Source organism: Carlito syrichta, unplaced genomic scaffold, assembly GCF_000164805.1.
Source record: "Carlito syrichta isolate Samal-C Ts95f unplaced genomic scaffold, Tarsius_syrichta-2.0.1 Scaffold307141, whole genome shotgun sequence".
Lineage (NCBI taxonomy): Eukaryota > Metazoa > Chordata > Mammalia > Primates > Tarsiidae > Carlito > Carlito syrichta.
The window spans coordinates 501,481-521,340 of record NW_007251237.1 but is presented as its reverse complement, the minus strand read 5'-3'; the positions used below and the strand labels follow the sequence as shown (position 1 = coordinate 521,340).

The following is a 19,860-nucleotide window of genomic DNA, read 5'->3' as shown; positions in this document are numbered from 1 at the left end:
TCACCTGGATGGAACTAGAGTCTATAATACTGAGTGACCTCTCACAGAAACAAAGATCCGAGTATCACATGTTCTCACTCATATAATGGACCTTAAACATCCAATGCAATACTATACGAAAATGACTGACAGTACTGGGAAACTATGGGGGGGGAGGGAGATGGGATTAACAGTAGCAAATATCTGTCTGGGAACGGGGAAACACCCCATATCAACAGGGTGCCTGAATGAAACGCAATTGTATACCTAACCCTTAACTGTACCCCACAACTTCATAATAAAAAGTAAATAAATAATTAAAAAAAAAAAAAAAAAGAAAAGAAAACATTACAAAAGTGTCTGACCAAGAATTATTTCAGAGACACAGACCTTAGAATAAAAACAACAAGCTGTCATCTCGGGCTTCTCAACCCGCTCTGCAATGTGCTCGGGTCACACACAGTGAACTCATGCCCACGTGGGGCTCCTCTGAGAAGGCATCCCCGAGGTCATGCCAACTTAAGACCTCGTTCGTGCTTTCCCAGGCAGCCAACAAGCCACAACCACCCTACCCGAGCACACCACAGAAATGGCATGGCCGTGCCAGGTCCTCAAGGCTCTAAAGCAGCCTCACCCCACACTTGTGTGGCTATGGACGTTGTGAGCTGTCCCATCCAGCCTGAGGAGGAAAGCAGAGCTGCCACCTCCAGTTAAGAGCAAATTCCCTAGGAAGTGACTCTAAAAGGTTGTGAATTCTTCTCTCAGGGTCATAATGGGACTTGCTTTAAGTCTTACTGCATGAGAAAACTATGAATTTTGTCATCTAATGAAGAACCTAACAAGTCTGTTGTACTCGTATGAATTATATTTATGTCATCTTATCGTCAGAATTTTCATATAGAAGCATTATCTTTAACTTGAATGGAATGGGAAACGAGTGTGAATTAAATTAACTTACAGTGATTATTCTGACACAGGAAACAAGACTTATATGGAACATGGCTATAACGAAGAGAAACGTAGTCAAGTGTCTGGAATCACAGTGGTCAATTAAAGAGTAACAGTGCAGTGGAAAGAACACTGAACCCAGAACAGGAAGATGTGGACTTTTGCCATGGCATTGACGCTTACTGGTTAAGTGGCCTTGAGGAGCTACCACTAGGTTTTATCAGCTCTCTGAATGTGCAGATCACTGCCTGTCCTGAAATTAGATATACTTATACACTTGTTTAGTAGTATTTCATGTCACATACATTGTGCTTCCACTCTAACTGATGTAAACTTGTCAGCTCCTGGGGCGTGTGGAGGTAGCTGTAGGTCACAACATTCACAGAATTGAGCTGAACAATTTCCTATGACTTAAATCATAGTCCAGAGATCACATTTTAAAATGAAATAAATATTTACTACATTCATACCCACCATTGGGCAGGTATTTCAGTAGGACAAAAAAATTCAACCTTGCTCATAACACTAATGAAATGTTACTTGGCGGGCTTTTAAAAATATAGCCTCCTCCCCTCTTTCTGGCATACCTCTGATTAGTTGATAATCTCTCTCACCACTGGATGTCACTTTTGCTCCAAAAGAAGTCAACCCAAACTAACTTCAGTAATTGGACTCTGATCTCTAAGATACCCCTAAAACCTCAAAAACCAGCTCTTATAATTTCTAGTAATTTCTTGCTGAAGTCTGCCTTAAGATACTTTTAGGATCCAAACACAATGCAAAGAAGAATAAGTAAGGTTTCTGGGGTCATCACATGTCATAGAAACATTCACTGAAATCCCATCAATACTCATACACTTTTCAGTACTTATAAGGACAGAAAGGAAGACAAAAGACATATACACGAAAAAAGCAAACAAGTATGCATATCCAGGTGTAGGACACTAGGTTTCCCATATAGTAAAGGCTGATTTCCTAATTAAACTACATTTAGCATTATGGGAAGATAAAGGTATTACTCAGAAACCAAGAGAGTGGGGAAGTCATGACTTTCATTCTACTTATGCTGTCAGTCACATAAGGCATTTATATCCAGTGACACAGAGAGGTGCCTAGGAACTACGTCCTTGGTTTTCAAATGCAGAATATGTGAATGATCTAGAGTTATTTTCTCTTATGCAAATGTGAATAGTATAGACATTAAAACACCGGTGCCTACACCAGATGTAAAGCATCTTCCTCACATCTCAGATCTCTCCTCCCCACAACCAATGCCACTACTAAGGGAATTTATTATATGGATACATGTCAAATCATCTGTGAGATTTTACACACACACAACTATGTCCCTCCCACTTTGCAATCCTGTTGAAAAGAACTGCTTTATCACTGAGACAATGAGTCACAGTTACTGATAGGACCTGCTAAATTCCTTGGGTTTGTTGAATTAGAAAAACGTTGTAAACCACTGACTTAGATGAATTATCAAGCTATATTAGTTCCATGATGCCCTGGACTGTTTCCAAGAAAATTAGTTTTCAGGTTCTGGAGAAATGTATGCTACTGCAGTAAAACTCAGTGAGGATCAATACTATGGGAACTCCCATGGCTGCTTCAGAGTCAAAGGAGCCCCAATTCCTCCTGCTGGGCAAGGAGGTACTTGCTCCTATATTTCTGAGTTGGAAACAAAAAAGGGCTCTTAACCACAAAAGCAATAGTTAGGCGTAATTGGAATAGGCCTAACCATACCAGAATTTAACCCCCAAATTAGTTTTAAAAGATGTGCATTTTGGCCTGGAAAGCCTTATCACTCTGAAAACACCAGCTCTGTGGAAAAAGGTGAGTCACCTCTAAAAACCAACTCACACACAAGATTCTGGGACAAACCTGCCAGACAGTGTACACTGTCTCAATTTCCCTCAGCAAGGCTGGCAGCAAAAAGTCCTGTTTGAACATAAGGTTAACACGCCACCAAAATCTCAGCTCCAGTGATACACCCAGTCTCATGGGATGTTCCCAAGGCTTTACTCTAGAGAAACCCCAAGCCAGAGCCACCTGCCTTCTTCTGGGCGATTGCAGCTCGCTGCAGCTTCTCCTTCACCTGATGATACTTCTCTTCTCTATCCTCGAGACGCTCATGAAGCTGATGCTTTTCTGCCAGCCACTGGATCTGCTTCTCTTCCAATGTCCTGTCAGAAGAACATAGAAGTTCAAGGAAGTCCAGGGTCACACAGGTGTCATCACAAGCACACGCACACTCATGGCCCATGTGATCACATCCCACATTGTCCCACTGCAGGTGCTTTGCATGTCCGCATTTCTGCAAATCCTGCATTCCTGAAACTTCCTATGAATGAGGTCCTGGGCTTAGAACAGTATGTCACTTATTCTTCGCTACAATCCTCTGAGTTAAGTATATCTGTCACCATCTTCTATTCTTTTCTTTTAATACATGAGGAAACAGGTTTAGAGCAGTCAGCTCACTTGTTTGTGGACTCACATCTAATTAATAGCAGGACAAATATTGATAACTATTATTGGGATGAACTAGGATAGCCACCAAGCTGTAAAAACTGAGCCAAGAAAAAAGTCAAACCTGCTCTCAAGTCTTAATGCAGTATGTTTTCTGCTAGAATAGAATCTATATAAATGATTTTAAAATAATATGCCATCTGACAGTTTTAAAGCTATTCTGCATACTTCACATGATTTTTAGCATTCTTACTGTAGGCAGTACAAATGAAAATAACAGCTCCGGAAGTCAGACTACCTGCCTAAGGTCACAAACATTTGAAGTGTCTCAGCCACGCTAAAATCTCATTCTACTGACCCCTAGGCCAGCTGAACCCTTCTACAAAATACCACAAATAATACCCAGAACCGAAGATTCGTGACTTAAATTCACTTAGCAACACTTTCATTAGAATTATGAGCTCATTTCAATCAAACATTTGAGAATTCCAAGATATAAATTTATTTTTTTGCAAATTTAAAAAAGATAACGTGGATCATACAGGATGACATAACATATAATGGACATAAATCTTGCCTACTTTCTTTTCTCGAAATTCAACCCCATATGTGAAACTGCAGACAAACCCTAAAATATGATATAACAGGAAAACTGAAGAAAAAAGTTTTATGTGGTATGTTGGCCTTCAGAAGAAAAAATCTGAAAAGAATATCATTTTGTAGATTAAAACAAAGATGTGTAACACCCACATGGTATAAAGGCAAAGCAAATACAGAATACTCTAGTGTCCTGCCAGGTCTAAAGACATTTCTCCAGATAATATAAGATCTTGAACATCAATAAAATCATTATTTCCTACCGGTTTACTACATTACTACTAATAAATTTCAAAACCAAAAAATATGTAAACAAAAAAATTAGCTTTTCAAAGTGAAAATCTAAGAAACTAGTTCTAATTCTAGGAAGTCAATTTAGCACATCAAAACAAACAAACAAACACCAAAAAAGAACAACAGGTCAGCACAGTGGCTCCCATCTGCAATCCCAACACTTTGGAAGGCTGAGGCAGAGCCACTGTACTCCAACTTGAGCAAAAGAGTGAGACTTCAATTCAAAATACAAAATAAAAAGAATCAAGAAAACAACAACAGCAAAACCCCACTCTATTCTCTGGCATTCAGAAGCATAGTTGGATTTTAGACATAAAAAATGTTCTGGTTTATTCAATAAGTATAAAAGTTTTTCATTACATATCTTCAGAATAATTAAACACATGACAGAATTTTAATATGTCTGAGTTTTATCTTTTTTTTAAACCATTCAAGAGTCCATGAAATTCATTCTATAGAAATGGGAATTCCACCACCTAAGACCACTGCACACCCTCAAACTAACAGAGAACACTTGTAACTAGCTCCCAAAGCACATTCTTCACGGACTCGCCATTCAGATAACCACACATGACACAGAGCACAGTCTGTACACAGAACAGAACCATCTACTTTTCGACCCCCAGCTGCGCCTGCTCCGCCTGGCTCCTTGAGCTCCGGCATTCTTGTTTCAGCCTCTCCACTGTCTCCTTCAGCATTTGGTTTGAATTCAGCAACTCACTCTCCGACTGCGCAAGTGAGGCCACTTGGATCTGCAAACTACTGATTTGCTTCAAGGAGAAGAAAGAAGATAAATATGTAAATAAATGCAGTGAAGTACGAGAGAAGCAGAAGTCGCTTAACACCTCCCCTCGCACAGGGCCCCCCAGCTGCTGTGCCCCGAGATGAAATCCTACATTGCAGCAGCCAGTTCCTTTCTTATTATCACCAAAGACTGTCAAGAACCCCATTCCCTGGCTAGCGAGTCCCCTCCCTCTTCCTCCCAAAATATGCAGGTCAGGAGAGGACCTGGACAGGGAAGGGTTGTCGGGAGGCAGGCAGGGTTGAGAAAAGGGGGGTTTGCAATGAGTGAGCCTCCTGTCACTCTGGTCTGCCCATGGCCTCCTAGGAAAGGCAGGCTAGGAGTGCAGTTCACGAAATCCACTCTCCCTTCCCACATGCCCTGAGATTGGGGAAATTCTGCTTTCTGAGCAGTCAAAATTGCTCTTTGCAAATATGGGAAGGATTACTTGCACACTGTTTTTGAAAGATGTCCAGTGCAGGGCAGAAGAAAGATGCTCCGAGAAACGGAATGAATGTTAGAAATCCTTTGGCTGCTACAGCCACTTGTCAAACCACATAACATCACTCAAGGTTTTGTGTCCTCCCAGTTAGCACTTTTTCTCATGAAAAGTAGTTAAGTCTCTAGTTATAGATTGGCAGGCTAGAAAGAGTCCCCCTGCCTCTAAGTTACATCCAAATACTCTTCATTTGGGACAGTGACAGACGCCTCCCTACCAACTTTTCACCAAGTAGTAAACCATAAAAGTCCTCACTTTTCCTTTACTTCCTTTGACCTCTCTTAGCCATCCTCTGAGAGACATTTCAGAGCAAAGACAGTCAAGAGGCAGGGAACAAAATAACCCATTAGGAAATTCAAGAGTAAAAAGAAAGAAGATTCTTATACAGTAAGCTAAATGAATGGGGGAAAAAACATTATTTCCTGATGGTAGCAAAGCCAAATGAGATGGGACTCTGAATGTCCACAGAGTGGTTGTTAGTAGAATAAAGCAAAGTGGTATGTCTCAGATTTCTGATTTAGAATGAATTTATTCATGTAGAACTATTAGCTCCTTATTTTGAATTGGAGTGGCAAATATTAAATCTGAATTACAGCTGCCTGGACAAGCAACTTTCAAAGAGCATAATACCTCTCCTTATGTACATATGACAGAAAGCCAATGCCAATGCCAATAAGGCACTTCTCTCAGGGGATCAAACATTATGCCCATCTGGCAAAGACCTCATTAGACATCATAACTGCACATGCAAAGCAGGACCAGCCACCATACAAGCACACATTCTAAAAGTAGAATCCTTGCCAGATGCGGTGGCTCATGCTTGTAATCCCAGCACCATAAGAGGCTAAAGCAGGAGGATGGCTTGAGCCCAGGAGTGTGAGACCAGCCTGGGCTGAGTAGCAAGACCTCGCCTCTACAAAAAAAGGAAAAAAGAAATTAGCTGGTGGTGTACCTGTATCCCAGCTACTCAAGAAGGGGAAGGAGAAGGATCACCTGAGCCCAGGAGATGGAAACTGCAGCGAGCTATGATCCTGTCCCTGCATTCCTGCCTGGGCAACAGTGAGATCTCAGTTCAAAAATTTTAAAAATTTAAAAAATAAAATAAAAATGGAGTTCTCATAACTTCATAATTTACAGGGAAAAAAAACCAGAAATGAAAATAAAACTCAGAAAAGAATACTCTTCCATGTTCTGCCCAATTTTATTTAAATCTTTCCTTAACCCAAGTAACTTTAATTAAAGTATAAATTTCCTTAAATAAGTACGACTCTTAGATTTCATAGATATATAGTAAAAAAAATAAGCTCATGAAACAAAATAAAGTTACAAGTCAATCATACAAGTAACTCTAAATCTAGGTGATCTTTCTAATAAATTTAAAAAATTCAAAATATTAAAATACTGTTCTTTTAAATTATAGTTAAATTTTTAAAAAAACATATCTGGGCCACAGAAGATGAGGGAAGACCCAAAAGAACATAATTTATTTATTAAAAAATTGTGTATTGATTCTTACAAGTTTAAACTTCAGTCACCTTCAAAGTACTCTCTGATGCAATACACCTATTGACATGCTTTTTCCAATGGTCAAAAAAGTTTTTGAACTTGTCAATTTTGACACCTTTTAGTGCTTCTGCTGTTTTTTGTTTCACCTCTCCCAAAAGTTTCCCTTTGAGGACTTTTTTAATCTGAGGAAACAAAAAAAAGTTGCTCGGGATAAGATCAGGTAAATAGGGAGGGTGGGGCATCAGGGTCATGTCGCTTTTTTTTTTTCCAAAAACTTGCAGTGTGGGCAGGTATACTTGTTAATCACCCATCATGAAATAAGCAAAAAGTGTTGAAAGAATCTCCAAAATAATTTGCTGAAGCCAAATACAACCTCTCACAATAATGCTAGCTGGTTACACTGATGCCTATGGGTTCCTAGAACACTCACCTAGCAGGGGAAGCCTGTACTACAAGAAGCCCATTCTGCAAAGATAATTCCAGGTTTTTTGGGTTCCCCTCGTATATACATATCTTAAGAATAACAGCAGTTAGCAAAAGAAGCTTACACAATAAAGCATAGCGGTTTAAACATTTTATCTTTACATATTAACCTCCATCATATCATCAACTGTGGTGATTAGGTTCTCAAAATACTGATAGCAAAATTTAAAAAATACGCAAAACATGAATTTAAAGACACATTTAAACAATAGAAAAATGTTTGCTAAAATCATACCTGTTTTAGGTCAGAATTTTCATGTTTTTCTTTCTCTGCATTTTCAATAGTCACAATTTGTTGTTGAAGTTTTAACCTAAAAATCACAACAAAAAGCATTATTAAGAATTCACAATTCATTTACTGCACTGAAGTAGACATTTTACTGAGTGCTTGTTTGCCACTAGGCACTGTGATATGCAAAGTGGCAGGCAGAACCAAAAAGTGAGACTTCAAGCAGCTGGGTGACATTCACATACAACATAATGTAACACAAGTCACTCACTGCTCTTGAAACAGGAAAACTATGAATGATGGGCATAGAGAGGATGAGGAAACACATTGCCCAGGGGAACCAGAGAATACCACAGGGATGAAAACCTGGCAAGTAGGGCTTTTTTTTTTTTTTTTTTTAATTGTGTCGAAGTATCATTCTGTCACCCAGGCTGGAGTACAGTGGCATGATCATGGCTCACTGCAGACTTGACCTCTTGGGCTCCGCTGATCCTCCCCCCTTAGCTTCCCAAGTAGCTGGGACTACAGGCATGAACCACAGGACCAGGCTAATTTTTTTTTTAATTTTTTGTAGAGACGAGGTCTTGCAATATTATTGCCCAGGTTGGTCTCGAACTGCTGGGCTCAAGTGATCCTCATCCTCCAAAAGTGCTGGGATTACAGGCATGAGCCAACACACCTACCCTAGGCTTTTGATGAACACAGGAAACAGGCAGCCTATGGTGAAAAAGCACAAAATGTGCTGCCAGGGCATCAGAAAGTAGAAAGTCCAGTTTGGGAGAGGCCAACTTACATCCAAACAGTATTTTACAATTTACAAAATGTTTTCAGGAAACACTGCTAATTCATCTACATTCTACAAGGGTACAGATTTTAAAAAAGAAAACTGTCTAATACAGGACACCATCCTATATAATATAAAAGATCTTAGGAACTTCTCTTCCCTGAGATGAATAAGCACTTACACAATTTGCATCCTCTTCAAAGGAAATGATACATCTTCAGCCAGAGTCTTAAAATGTAGAGCAGCTCAGGTGACCAGATGAGGGAGACGTTACACTAATTAGGTCTGGCAGGACAGGCCCCTCGACTGCTCCCTTAAAAATTCTTCAAACACATATCTCAAATATAAGTCACTTGGCATTTACTATTTATGGCTTAGAATTACCAACATGTCTTATCTGCCCAATTAGAAGGTGTTTATTGAGACAACATTCAAGAGTTCAAGGCTGGACTTTAAATATAGTAAAGAATTCAATAAACATCTGTTGATGGACTGGGAGAAGCAACCCAAATCGGGCTAAGACTCAGCTGGGACCACCATGCCTCGCTAACTTGGTGCTTTCAGGTTACTGAGTTAATAAAGGTTTCTTTCCACAAAACCATAAAGATGAAAATAGAAGCAAGTACACAGGTTCTAGTTCAGGGCCGAAGGTAGAAAACTTAGGTTCAAGTATATCCCAGCTCAGGTTGAGAATCTGAATACACTTGGTAGATGACTAAGAAATAAGTCCCAGTTAAACAAGCACTCAGGCCTGAATGCTTTCTATAGAAGCTACACAGATATGAAGAGAAACAGCAGTGTCCTTCAAAGTTGAAGCCAAAGAAACCAATGGTAAAGAGCACCTGAGTATCATTAAAATATGAAAGAATGGGAAAAACTAACTAAAATAGGAAAGCAATCAGAACACCTTGACAGTGGCCGATAGGAAATGACACCCAGGCCCTCAGTTCATTTCAGTGAAGCAGCACTAGGTTAGAATCTAAAACTGGTTTTATTTTTAAGGAGAAAATTACTTCATGATTTAAGATGATTACATTTAGATTCTATGGCTAAAGGAATTCAACATAAATAAAACTAACTTTAATAGATATTATCAAGGTTTAGGACTAAGACCAGTTATCTTAAATCTACCTTTTTGAACAAAGCATTAAAAAAAGTAGAAACAGTTTCAAAAGACAGTGCTATAGATTTAGGAATAATGTACAATATCCCTTTTGGTTAGAAAATTTTGAGTATTAAAGGTGCATCACAACAATTCAACCTTATAACAGAAGAAAGTACAATTAATTTTTGCCTGGGCACGGTGGCTCGGGCCTTTAATCCCAGCACTTTGGGAGGCTGAGGTGGGAGAACTGCTTGAGCCCAGGAGTTTGGGACCAGTCTAGACAACATAGTGTAAGACCTCATCTCTAAAAAAAAAAAAGAAGGAAAATATTAGCCAAGCTTGGTGGCACACACCTGTAGTCCCAGCTACTTGGTAGGCTGAGGCAGAGGGGATCACCTGGCCCAGGAGGTCAAAGCTGCAGTGAGCTGTGATCACACCAGTGTTTTCTAGCCCAGGTGACAGGGTGACATCCGGCTCAAAATAAAATTTTTTTAAAATAAAGTGCAATTAATTTTCATTAGGGGATCAGTAAAGAGAAGCAATTTGAATTGGACCTTGAAGGCAAAATAAGAGTTTGAGAAAGAGAAATTAAAGATACAGGTAAAAAGTGTAGCAGAAACTGAGGCGATGGGACTACCAGCACTTTACTAGTTTACTTTGGAAGTAAAGGCAAAGGGCAGTCTTACTAAAATGGAAAGAGGAGAGACTGGATGAAGAGTAGCAAGAAGCTAAAATTCACATCCAGCAGGCTTCGCTCATGTGCAAAGAAGAACACAGCTAAGCAGCTGATGAACGGTTTCCAAGCAGAAAATGAGGCCAGGGAGCCATGTCAACAGGTTGGAAAAAAAAGGGAAGGACAAGGATTGCACATTGCAACATCTCCAGTGGGAGTTGAGAGGAGAAGGGAAAGGGAAGATATTTATGTGTTTGAGTGCTCGGCTCCAGAGGACTTCAAGGCCCAGGAAGTGTCGAGGTGCACCGGGTGCTGACATGGTATCAAGAACGCCAGATGAAGACAATGCCAATGGTGAGGCTGAGGTGTCGGACACTTCACAGTATGGAAATGGTGCCACTAGGAGGAGAGTCAGGGACAGAAAAGTGGGAAGAGTTGAGCCAGGTCTCTCAGTCCCAGTAATGTTGGGTAACATCCTACAGGTCACCAAGGGAAGAAAGACAAGACAGGGAGAAACTGGAGGCAACAGATGTCAAAGGAAAAGTCATTTCATCCAAAGTCAGCCAGACAACGACCTAGAAGCAAGAGTGGGGTTTACAAGTAATGATTTCCCTCCTTGGCCCCTTGTTGCAGAAGACAAAGGAAGAATAATTTCTGCATAAAAGGGTGGCCAGGCTATGTGCCATCAGGACAAAGTCAGGTTTCAGTGAAGGAGTGTTCAAGAACAAAAGCTGAGATTGCAAAAAAGCAATAGCTAATAGAATGAGGATTCCAGAGGCTATGGTGGAAACTGTTAGAAGGAGAGCTTTTACGAGCAGGTGGGAGGGAGAAACCTGGCGAAGGATGAGCAGACAGGGAATAAGGAGTTATGAGGTTAAAGTAGCCACGGAATAGAAATCGCAGCTGACCCGGAGGCCCAAGGTACCACAGGGAAGGCAGCTGTGAATAAGTTCAAGTGGAAATCCTGGGATGCTGTTAAGTTCCAAGTTCCCTCCAGAGGACAAGGTAGCCAACTGTTGGAACCAGTATCCAGGTGTACTGTGGCAGGTGGCTGAGCTGTGCTATTTCAACACTCAGCACATAGTTCCTGAGTGCCTGTACTGCTGGCCTGTATACAAGTGCTATGCATACATTAAAAAAAATCACAAAGACAGAATCCCCACCCTCAGGGAGTTTGTCATCTGACAGTGCTGACACAGCTTTATCGGGGACGGAACAGTTTATGGTCTGTGCCATACAAGATGACAGCCACTAGCTGCATGCTGCCACTGCACATTGGAAATGTGGCTAGAGTGACTGAGGAACTGCGCCTTTAATTTTTAAAATCTTAATTAATTTAAATAGCTATATGTGACTAAAAAAACCGTAATGGGCAGCTCGAGGGTGACTTAGTTTCATTTGATGTTAGTCTCCCCTAATCAAAGGGAAGCAACACACTGTCGAGCAACATGAGTTGTATGTGTGACTCCTAATAAGCTTTGTGAGAATGACAGAGGCCTCCTTCCACCAACTTCTGAAAGCATGGTTCTTGCTTGTGAGCAATAGAAATGGACTCCGGCTGATATTAGCAAAAAGGGACTTTCCCAAAAGGATTAAAGAATCCACTGAATCATAAGAGAGCTACAGAATCAAAACCAGGATACAGTAATGGGCAGGAATCACAGGCAGACAGGCCACAGGACAGCCTACTCCTTCAAGCATGGTCACACACCCTTCCAGCCCTACTTCGCAGTTCACATTCTGGAAGAATGCATTTGCAACTGGCCAACATAATTCTCCTCAAGATGGGGTGTGAGTTTAGAAAGGTGAATATAGTTAAGTGCTGGGTAAAAAAAAGCAAATGTCCACTATTGGCAGCAAAGACATCCAAACTGATGAAACCCAAATGTTTATAAGAAGTTCAATAAACAATCAGAAAGTCTCAAGTGGAAAATAGAGACCTGGTTTTCAGTCATGCAAAGATAAATGCAGGAGTATTTATTACAGGATATCATAAATGATCAAACTCTCTTTCCCTTGCAACTGCTATTATTTCCTCCAAAACCTCTCCTCATTTCTGACATCAAACTGCACACTGCCCACTTCCTTCTCCCCACCCGCTCCACAAACAGACACAGGCATGCAGCCTGGGCTGAGCCACAATGCCAGCCCACAGCCACAGGGGTGGCCCAGGAATGGGCATGTGACCCATACCCAAGCTCTGCCCTCAATTTTTCTGAGTTAGAAATTAAGAACTCTGTCCTCTTTGGTCTCTACATATGGTCTTGGGTTCACAAAGAAAGTGGTAGGGAGGAAGCAGACACAGGAGATAGGAGGAGAAGAAAGCAGGAGGGCGAGATCACATCTGAGCTCCCAGATCCAGGTGTCCAGGGGGACAGCATACCTCCGACCTTTCCACAATTCATGTCATTCATAAGTACCTCCTCCTGCTTGCATCAGGGGAAGATGGGTGGCTGTCATAACGATGGACTGCATACTCCATTATATTTAAGTTCCTGCCATTTTTACATGCTTTTAATCACAGGTAACTTCACAAGGTTTACAAATTGAAGAAATGTGCAGTGGGGAAGCCTTTTGAAATACAAAATATAGCCAGGCTCGGTGGCTCAGCCTGTAATCCCGCGCTTTTGGGAGGCTGAGATGAGTGGATTACCTGAGCCTGCGGGTTCGAGACCCGCCTGGGCAGCGAGACCTCATCTCTACAATAAATTAAAAAATCAGCCAGGCGTGGTAGCGCATGCCTGTAATTCCTGCTACTGGGAAGGCTGAGACGGAAGGATCGCCAGAGCACAGCAGGTCAAGGCTACGGTGGCTGCGAGTGGCCACTGCACTCCAGTCTGGGTGACAGAGTGAGACTCTAACTCAAAAAAAAAGAAATACAAAATGTAATAAAAATAATTTTATTACTCTTGACACTATGACAGGCTAGTAGTGAAAAAAACCTACTTCAATGAAGAAAAAAGATGAGTATATAATTAATAACTTAAAGGATCTGCCAACACCAGGATTAATGTGTAATAGACTAATATCTACTTATCACAGATATTTGCTATTTGTAAATAAATGAATACTCCTGCTTTACATGATTTATATTTCCCATTTCCTTAGTAAGACCTTATTCTCCACAGACAAGTCTTTGACCTATCGCAGATTCTATATAAGAGATGTTGCAATTATAAATATTTTAATGAATGATCAAAACAGAACTGGTTGATGTACTTGGACTTATAAATCAGTAAACCAGAACTGTCATGAAAAAAAAAGCATCACAATTGTTAAACAATAAAAAAAGTCATGCCAATCTTGTGAATTATTCCTGCTAGATATTACGTTGGTTACTATGTCCTTATTTTAAAATAAGTTGGTGTCACTTGCGCATTATAAATGATCTGGAGAAACTATAGAGGAATCAAAATAATTATCAAAGTAACTAATGGAATAGAAAATTATTCATATTAAATAACAGTTAATGGAATGAAAGCTGTTTTATATAGCAAAAAAACAAAAAACCTAAGGGTCAAGTTCATTATTGTCTTCAAGTAATGACAGAATGCTGAACATTTTATCACTATGGCAACGGAAGCCCAAAGCAGGAGAAACAGACTGAAATTCTAACAGAAAAGATTCTAACTGGCCAGACTGTGGGACAATAATAGGATAAAACATTAGAATGGGGTTACTGGGGAGAGTCTCTCTGGCCTTCCTGAAGACTGCCAGGTGGAGATTAAAAAATGACATGTTCTGAGTAATTTAAAAAAATGTACCCACCTAAAAGCAAAGAGATGGTTAAGACTGGCTCTCAATATCCATTACAGATTTATGATTCTAGAGTTGTAGCCACTAACAATTTAAATTAATTGTTCATAAACCTAACATAAGTAAATAATAGGTAGAGACCTGAAGTAGTTATTTCCAAAGTAATGCAGACCAAGAATATTGTCTCAAAGCATAACCTATAATTTAACGACTATGATTTTTAAAACTCTCACATAACCATGGCTTTAGCATATCTGGAAGACAGAAAATGCCCAGACCTCAAGACAATTGTAGGTAAAATGAAGGAAAAAAATCCCAGACCCCAGTAGGTTATCTCTCAGGCTCCTGTCTATATGCCTCTGAGGTCAACAGGGGCTAACTGCATGCAAATAGGCTTAGCTCAGCTACTAGAAGCAGAGCTCCCATTTGACTCCCAAGCAAGACCCTATAAAACATACATTTAAAAAACAAAGTGATTCAGAAAATTTAAAAATAAGAGAGCAAAGGCAAGCTCAGCAAATAGAAATGATAAGAAAACAGAAGTAGTGATGACATCAGATAATGCAAAATTCAAGCCAAAAAAATTAAATGACAAAAAGAAAAGCACTTTTTAATGTTAGAAGCCACAATTCACAACTAAAACATAACTATTATATCTATATTCTGTACCAAATAACACAATTATCACCTTTATGAAGCAAAAATTACAATACAATGAGTCACAGAAACACACTAAGAATGTGAACTTTAATAGATCATTCTTTGTATAAGACAGATCAAGTGGACAGAAAAGAAGTACCCAGACCTGAGCATACCAGAGATAATGAGGGTGACAGTGTGTCTCAAGCTTTATATTCTTATAAATGGATGCTTTCTTCCCATGTGTTTATGTAGAAAACTGATCATATATACTGGGCGAGAGACTAGGGAAAGGTAAATGAAATGCCGCAAACGCAGAATTTGAGAACTTCATCCCACGACACTCGTGAATGCAGGATCGGCACACAAGTGTCTCCTCAAAGTTCACACCCTGGGTGCCATGCTTGTCTACCGCTAGTCGTGGCCTTGATGCATTAGATCACAAAGAAGCATCTGTGTTTTCCATGAAGTACAAGTAATACACATAATACTCTCTGATCACAATGCAATGAAGACTAGAAATGAACAACAATTTTTTTCAAAGGCACTCCCACCTGAAGATTTAAAACCTTCTATAGATGAAAACACATCCCTTCAAAATGCGTATGTTGAAGTCCTGACCCTCACTACTTTAGCATATGACTGTATTTGGAGGTAGGGCCTTCAAAGAGGTAACAAAGTGAGGTCATAGGGTAAGCTCTAAGCCAATAGGACTACTGTCCTTACAAGGAAAAAAACACCAGGGATGCAAGCTCAGAGAAAGGTTATGTGAGGACGTGGTGAGATGGCCGTGGTCTGCAAGGCTAGAAGAGAGGCCTCAGGAGAGACCCATCAGCCCATACCTCAATCTCAACATCTTGCCTTCAAGAGCAACTCATAAGAGTCACCCAGCTATATTTGTATACACTAGCAATGAACAATTAAAAAGTAAAACTGGAAAAATCAATTCCAATTATAATATAAAATATTTAGCGATAAAATTTAACAAAAGATGAGCACAATGTATACAATGAATACTATAGAACACTGATGAAAGAAATCAAAGGAGACCAAAATAAATGGAGAAATGTGTGATAGTCATGACTTAGACTCAATATTTTAAGATAACAATTCTCAAACCGATCTAAAAATTCAGTGCATTCCCCATCAAAATTTTAAAACACTATTTTTAAAAAGAGACAAGCTGAGTTTGAAACTTACATTGAAAGGCAGAGGACCTAGAAGAGCCAAAAAGAATTAGACAAAAAAGAATAAGGTAGACGACTTGCACTACTTGGATCAAGCCTACTCCAAAGCGACAGTAATCAGGCTGGTGTGATGTTGGTATAAAGACAGAGAGGTCATTAAAACACAACAGAAAGCCCAGACAGACCCATGTTTATAACTCAATGAGGGAAAGAGAGTCTTCAACAAATGTTTCTGGAACAACTGGGTGCCTACATGAAAATAAAAAATATATGTCTACCATTACCTTACACCATATAAAAATTAATATGGATTGGACCTTAAACCTAAATGCAAAAATATTCATCTTTTAGATGGTTTCTATTTTAATGCTTAGTTTCTCTTTGTTATTTCTTATTTTCTGCATGTACTTTTTTCTTTTCCTTCTTGGACAAGTCAGCTGGTGCTACGTAAATTTCAATTTTTTTATTGTGGTAAAATACACAAAACAGAATTTACCATATTAATTATTTAAAAACATACAGTTCAGTGCATTTTTTCATTTATGATTTTGATGTATTAATTGAATCAATTGTTTTTCTATTTTCTACCTCATTAATTTCTACTTTTTTTCTGTTTTTTCCATTTAAAAGCTTTTATAGTTTTGCTGTTTAACGTATGTAAAATAAAAAATCGAAAAATAAAAAGACATATAGACTTCTGTGCAAATAAATTTGAAAACATATGTAAAATAAATAATTTCTTATGAAAATACAGATTATTAAAATTAATCACATTAGAGATTGTGCTTAAACAGGCTGATTTCTGTAAAAGAAATAATAAAGCTATCAAAGAACTATCCCAGAAAAGGGCACTACGCCTAGATGGCTTCATAGGGAAAGTCTATCAAGTCTTCACAAACCTAGACAGTCTTACTGTACCAAATTTGCCCCAGGGTATTCAACACTAAGAAAAATTTCCTGGTCAAGCATAGTGGCTCACACCTGTAATCCCAGCACGTTGGGAGGCTGAAGCAGGAGACTGCTTGAGCTCAGGAGTTTGAGGTCAGCCTGGGCAGCACAGTGAGACCTCATCACTACAAAAAAAATTTTTAAATTCAAAAATTAGTCAGATGAGGTAGTATGAACTGGTAGTCCTAGCAGGAGGCTGAGGCAGGAGGATCACCTGAGCCCAGGAGGTTGATGCTGTGGTGAGTCATGATCATGCCATTGCACTCCAGCATAAGCAACAGAGTGAGACCCCAACCATGCTCACACACAAAAATTCTTAATCCATTTTCTTGATGTTCCCATTGAATGTAATGAGAAAATACAAACAACTGTATAACAACTGTTATACAACTCCGTGAGTAATATTTAACAGAATGTTTCATGATCATGCTTATGGTGGTACATCGCATACTATGTACTTTTTATGCTAACCCGGAGAATGCTTCCTAATTATCTGATTAAGTTGAGTCTACACAAAATTTGAAAGAGCAAGAAAGAAGTAACCAAATACATTCAATGAACAGCTAAAAAGTCATACACTTTTTTCTAATTGGGGTTTAAGGCATAGATCATTTAATTCATGAAAATACTTGAGACAAACCTGTAATATTTAAAACTACACTTTGCATTGTTTCAGTAATTGAAATATTTGGAGCCACAAAAGAAGTTGCTAGGTCACCTTTGATAAAAGTAGAAAGAGAAAGTTCTTCTCCCCATTGAAGTTACATAAAAGGCACACACATTTATACAGAAACACTGTTTGTATCCTAAATGCTAGAGTGCTATGATCATTTCTTATAAAAAATTTCTTAATCTTTTTTATGAACAGGGATAAAATTGATGCCTAATCCTGATACAACCATCACAAAAAAACAAAATTACAGACCAAAATCTACAGAAAGCATCAACAAATAGAATACACTACTACTTTAAACAAAGAAAAAAAAAAAAAGAGGAATTAAGATCAAGGAGTTTATGCCAGAAATTAAGGTTGGCTCAATATTAGAAAATTTATCAATACACTATCTTAATAACTCTAAGAGAGAAAAAGTGTTAGTTATTTCCAAAGATGCTAAAAAACATTTGACAGTTTTCAACATCATGCCTAGAAAAACACACAAGAAAATAAAAATTGGTGAATATGTTCTTAAATGATAAAATATCCATATGCATCAATCCTAAAGCTAGCAACTTAGTCAATGAAGAAACAGTAGAGACAGTTCCAACAAAATCAGCAACAAGGCAAGAATGTCTATAATCTCTAATACTTCTCGACATCGTATTAAAAGTATTTGCCAGTGGAATTAGATAAGTCAATTATGAGTAAAAGAACTGGTAAACAAGTAAAATTACCTCTATTTGTAGATGATATGATCATGTGTACCTGAGAAACTAGACAGTCATAATAAAATGAACTTAATAAAATAATTCAATAAGTAGGATATAAAATAAGCCTATGAAAATTGAGTCTCAAAAAACAAACAATATCAGCTAGAGGACAAAAATGAAAAAAAATTTACAATAGCAACAAAAATTAAAAACTTAAATTTTATTGACTGATTATTACAGTCAGGGTCTTACTCTGTTGCCCAGGCTGGAATGCAGTGGTGAAACCAAGGCTCACTGAAGATTCAAACTCCTGGGTTCAAGCACTACTCAGTCTCCTCAGTAGATGGGACTACAGGTATAGGCCACCAGGCCCAGCTAATTTTTTAAAACTTTTTTGTAGAGATGAGGGTCTCACTACGTTGCCCAAGCTGATCTTGAACTCCTAGCCTCAAGCGATCCTTCTGCCTCAGCTTCCCAAAGTGCTGGGATTAAAGGCATGAATCACCACACCTGGTCTCAAAATTAAATACCTAATAATACATTTAACAAGAAATGTGTCAAAGTTTTAAAACTTTCTTGAAAAAACACCAAAGGAAACTTCAATAAATGAAAATACATCTGGTTTTAGGAAAGGACAACCCAATGTCAAAAAGATGTCAGTTCTCCCCAAGTTTAAAAATTTAATGCACAGGATTCTGAGATGATGATGGAGCAGGAAACACCAGGACTCTGTCTCCCTACCAGGCAACTGTACTGGCAGAATCTGTATGACATTATCTATTTTGGAAACCTGGAATCTACTGAAGGCTTGAAACTTCCAGGGAAAGGTATGGACGGTAAACTGCAGTTAATTTTGGTCAATTTCAGTTCTTAGCACAGCAGCAGGGACCCATCCTGTAACCCTAGACCTACTGCAGGAAACTTTGCAAGAATGCCAGGAGCAACCTGCGCACAGTTTGGGAGCCAGGGTAGAGAAAAAGCACTCTGTCCTCCAAATACACGGCACATCTGTGCTTGGATGTATAACTGCTATTTCTGACTCCAGAGGTGATGTAAAGATCCCAAATCAGAGGTGATGCTTCAGACCCCTAGGAGGCAGGCACCTTCTCCCACAACTGAACTTCCCTCCCCCTGGCTGAAGTGACTACCAGAGGACTTAAAGGGCTAGTGCCCATCCCCCTCGGCCCCTTCATTTTACTATTTTTGCCCTATGGAAGCTAGACATTGAAAACAAGGATAATGAAAAACAGTTGCAAATATGAGAGAAATTAGAAAGTGACCAACCATACCAAGGGAAAGGCAAAGGATCAGAAGAGAGCTGAGAAGACTAAGTTTATACCTTAGGCTAATCTTTGGCACAGAAGCAGGCTACTACAGTCAGAAAAATGAAAAAAAAAAAAAATTGACAAAAACAGCAAGTCCTCAGGAAGAGGGATAATCTAATTTTCAGTATTATCAGTTATTAGATTTAAATTTCCAGTTTTCAACAACAACAAAAAAACCAAACACACAAGGCATACAAAGAAGCAAGAGAGTACAGCCCATTAAAAAACAACAACAACAAAAACTATCCTAGAAAATGAATTGATGGCAGATCAAATAGACAAAAACA

At 39.0% G+C, this 19,860-nt stretch overlaps 1 protein-coding gene across 1 annotated transcript in view; it reads right to left on the bottom strand.

The window, feature by feature from the left end:
- Positions 1 to 2,956: 2,956 nt before the first annotated feature.
- LOC103266329 (centrosomal protein of 83 kDa-like) overlaps positions 2,957 to 19,860 on the bottom strand; it is a 99,264-nt gene continuing 82,360 nt past the window's right edge. The window contains exons 11-13 of the mRNA XM_008063931.2: positions 7,795 to 7,870; positions 4,903 to 5,060; positions 2,957 to 3,116 (exon numbers count right to left, since the gene is read on the bottom strand). Of these exons, the coding sequence (XP_008062122.1) occupies positions 2,957 to 3,116; positions 4,903 to 5,060; positions 7,795 to 7,870 (394 nt within the window). The remainder of the gene's footprint in view (positions 3,117 to 4,902; positions 5,061 to 7,794; positions 7,871 to 19,860) is intronic.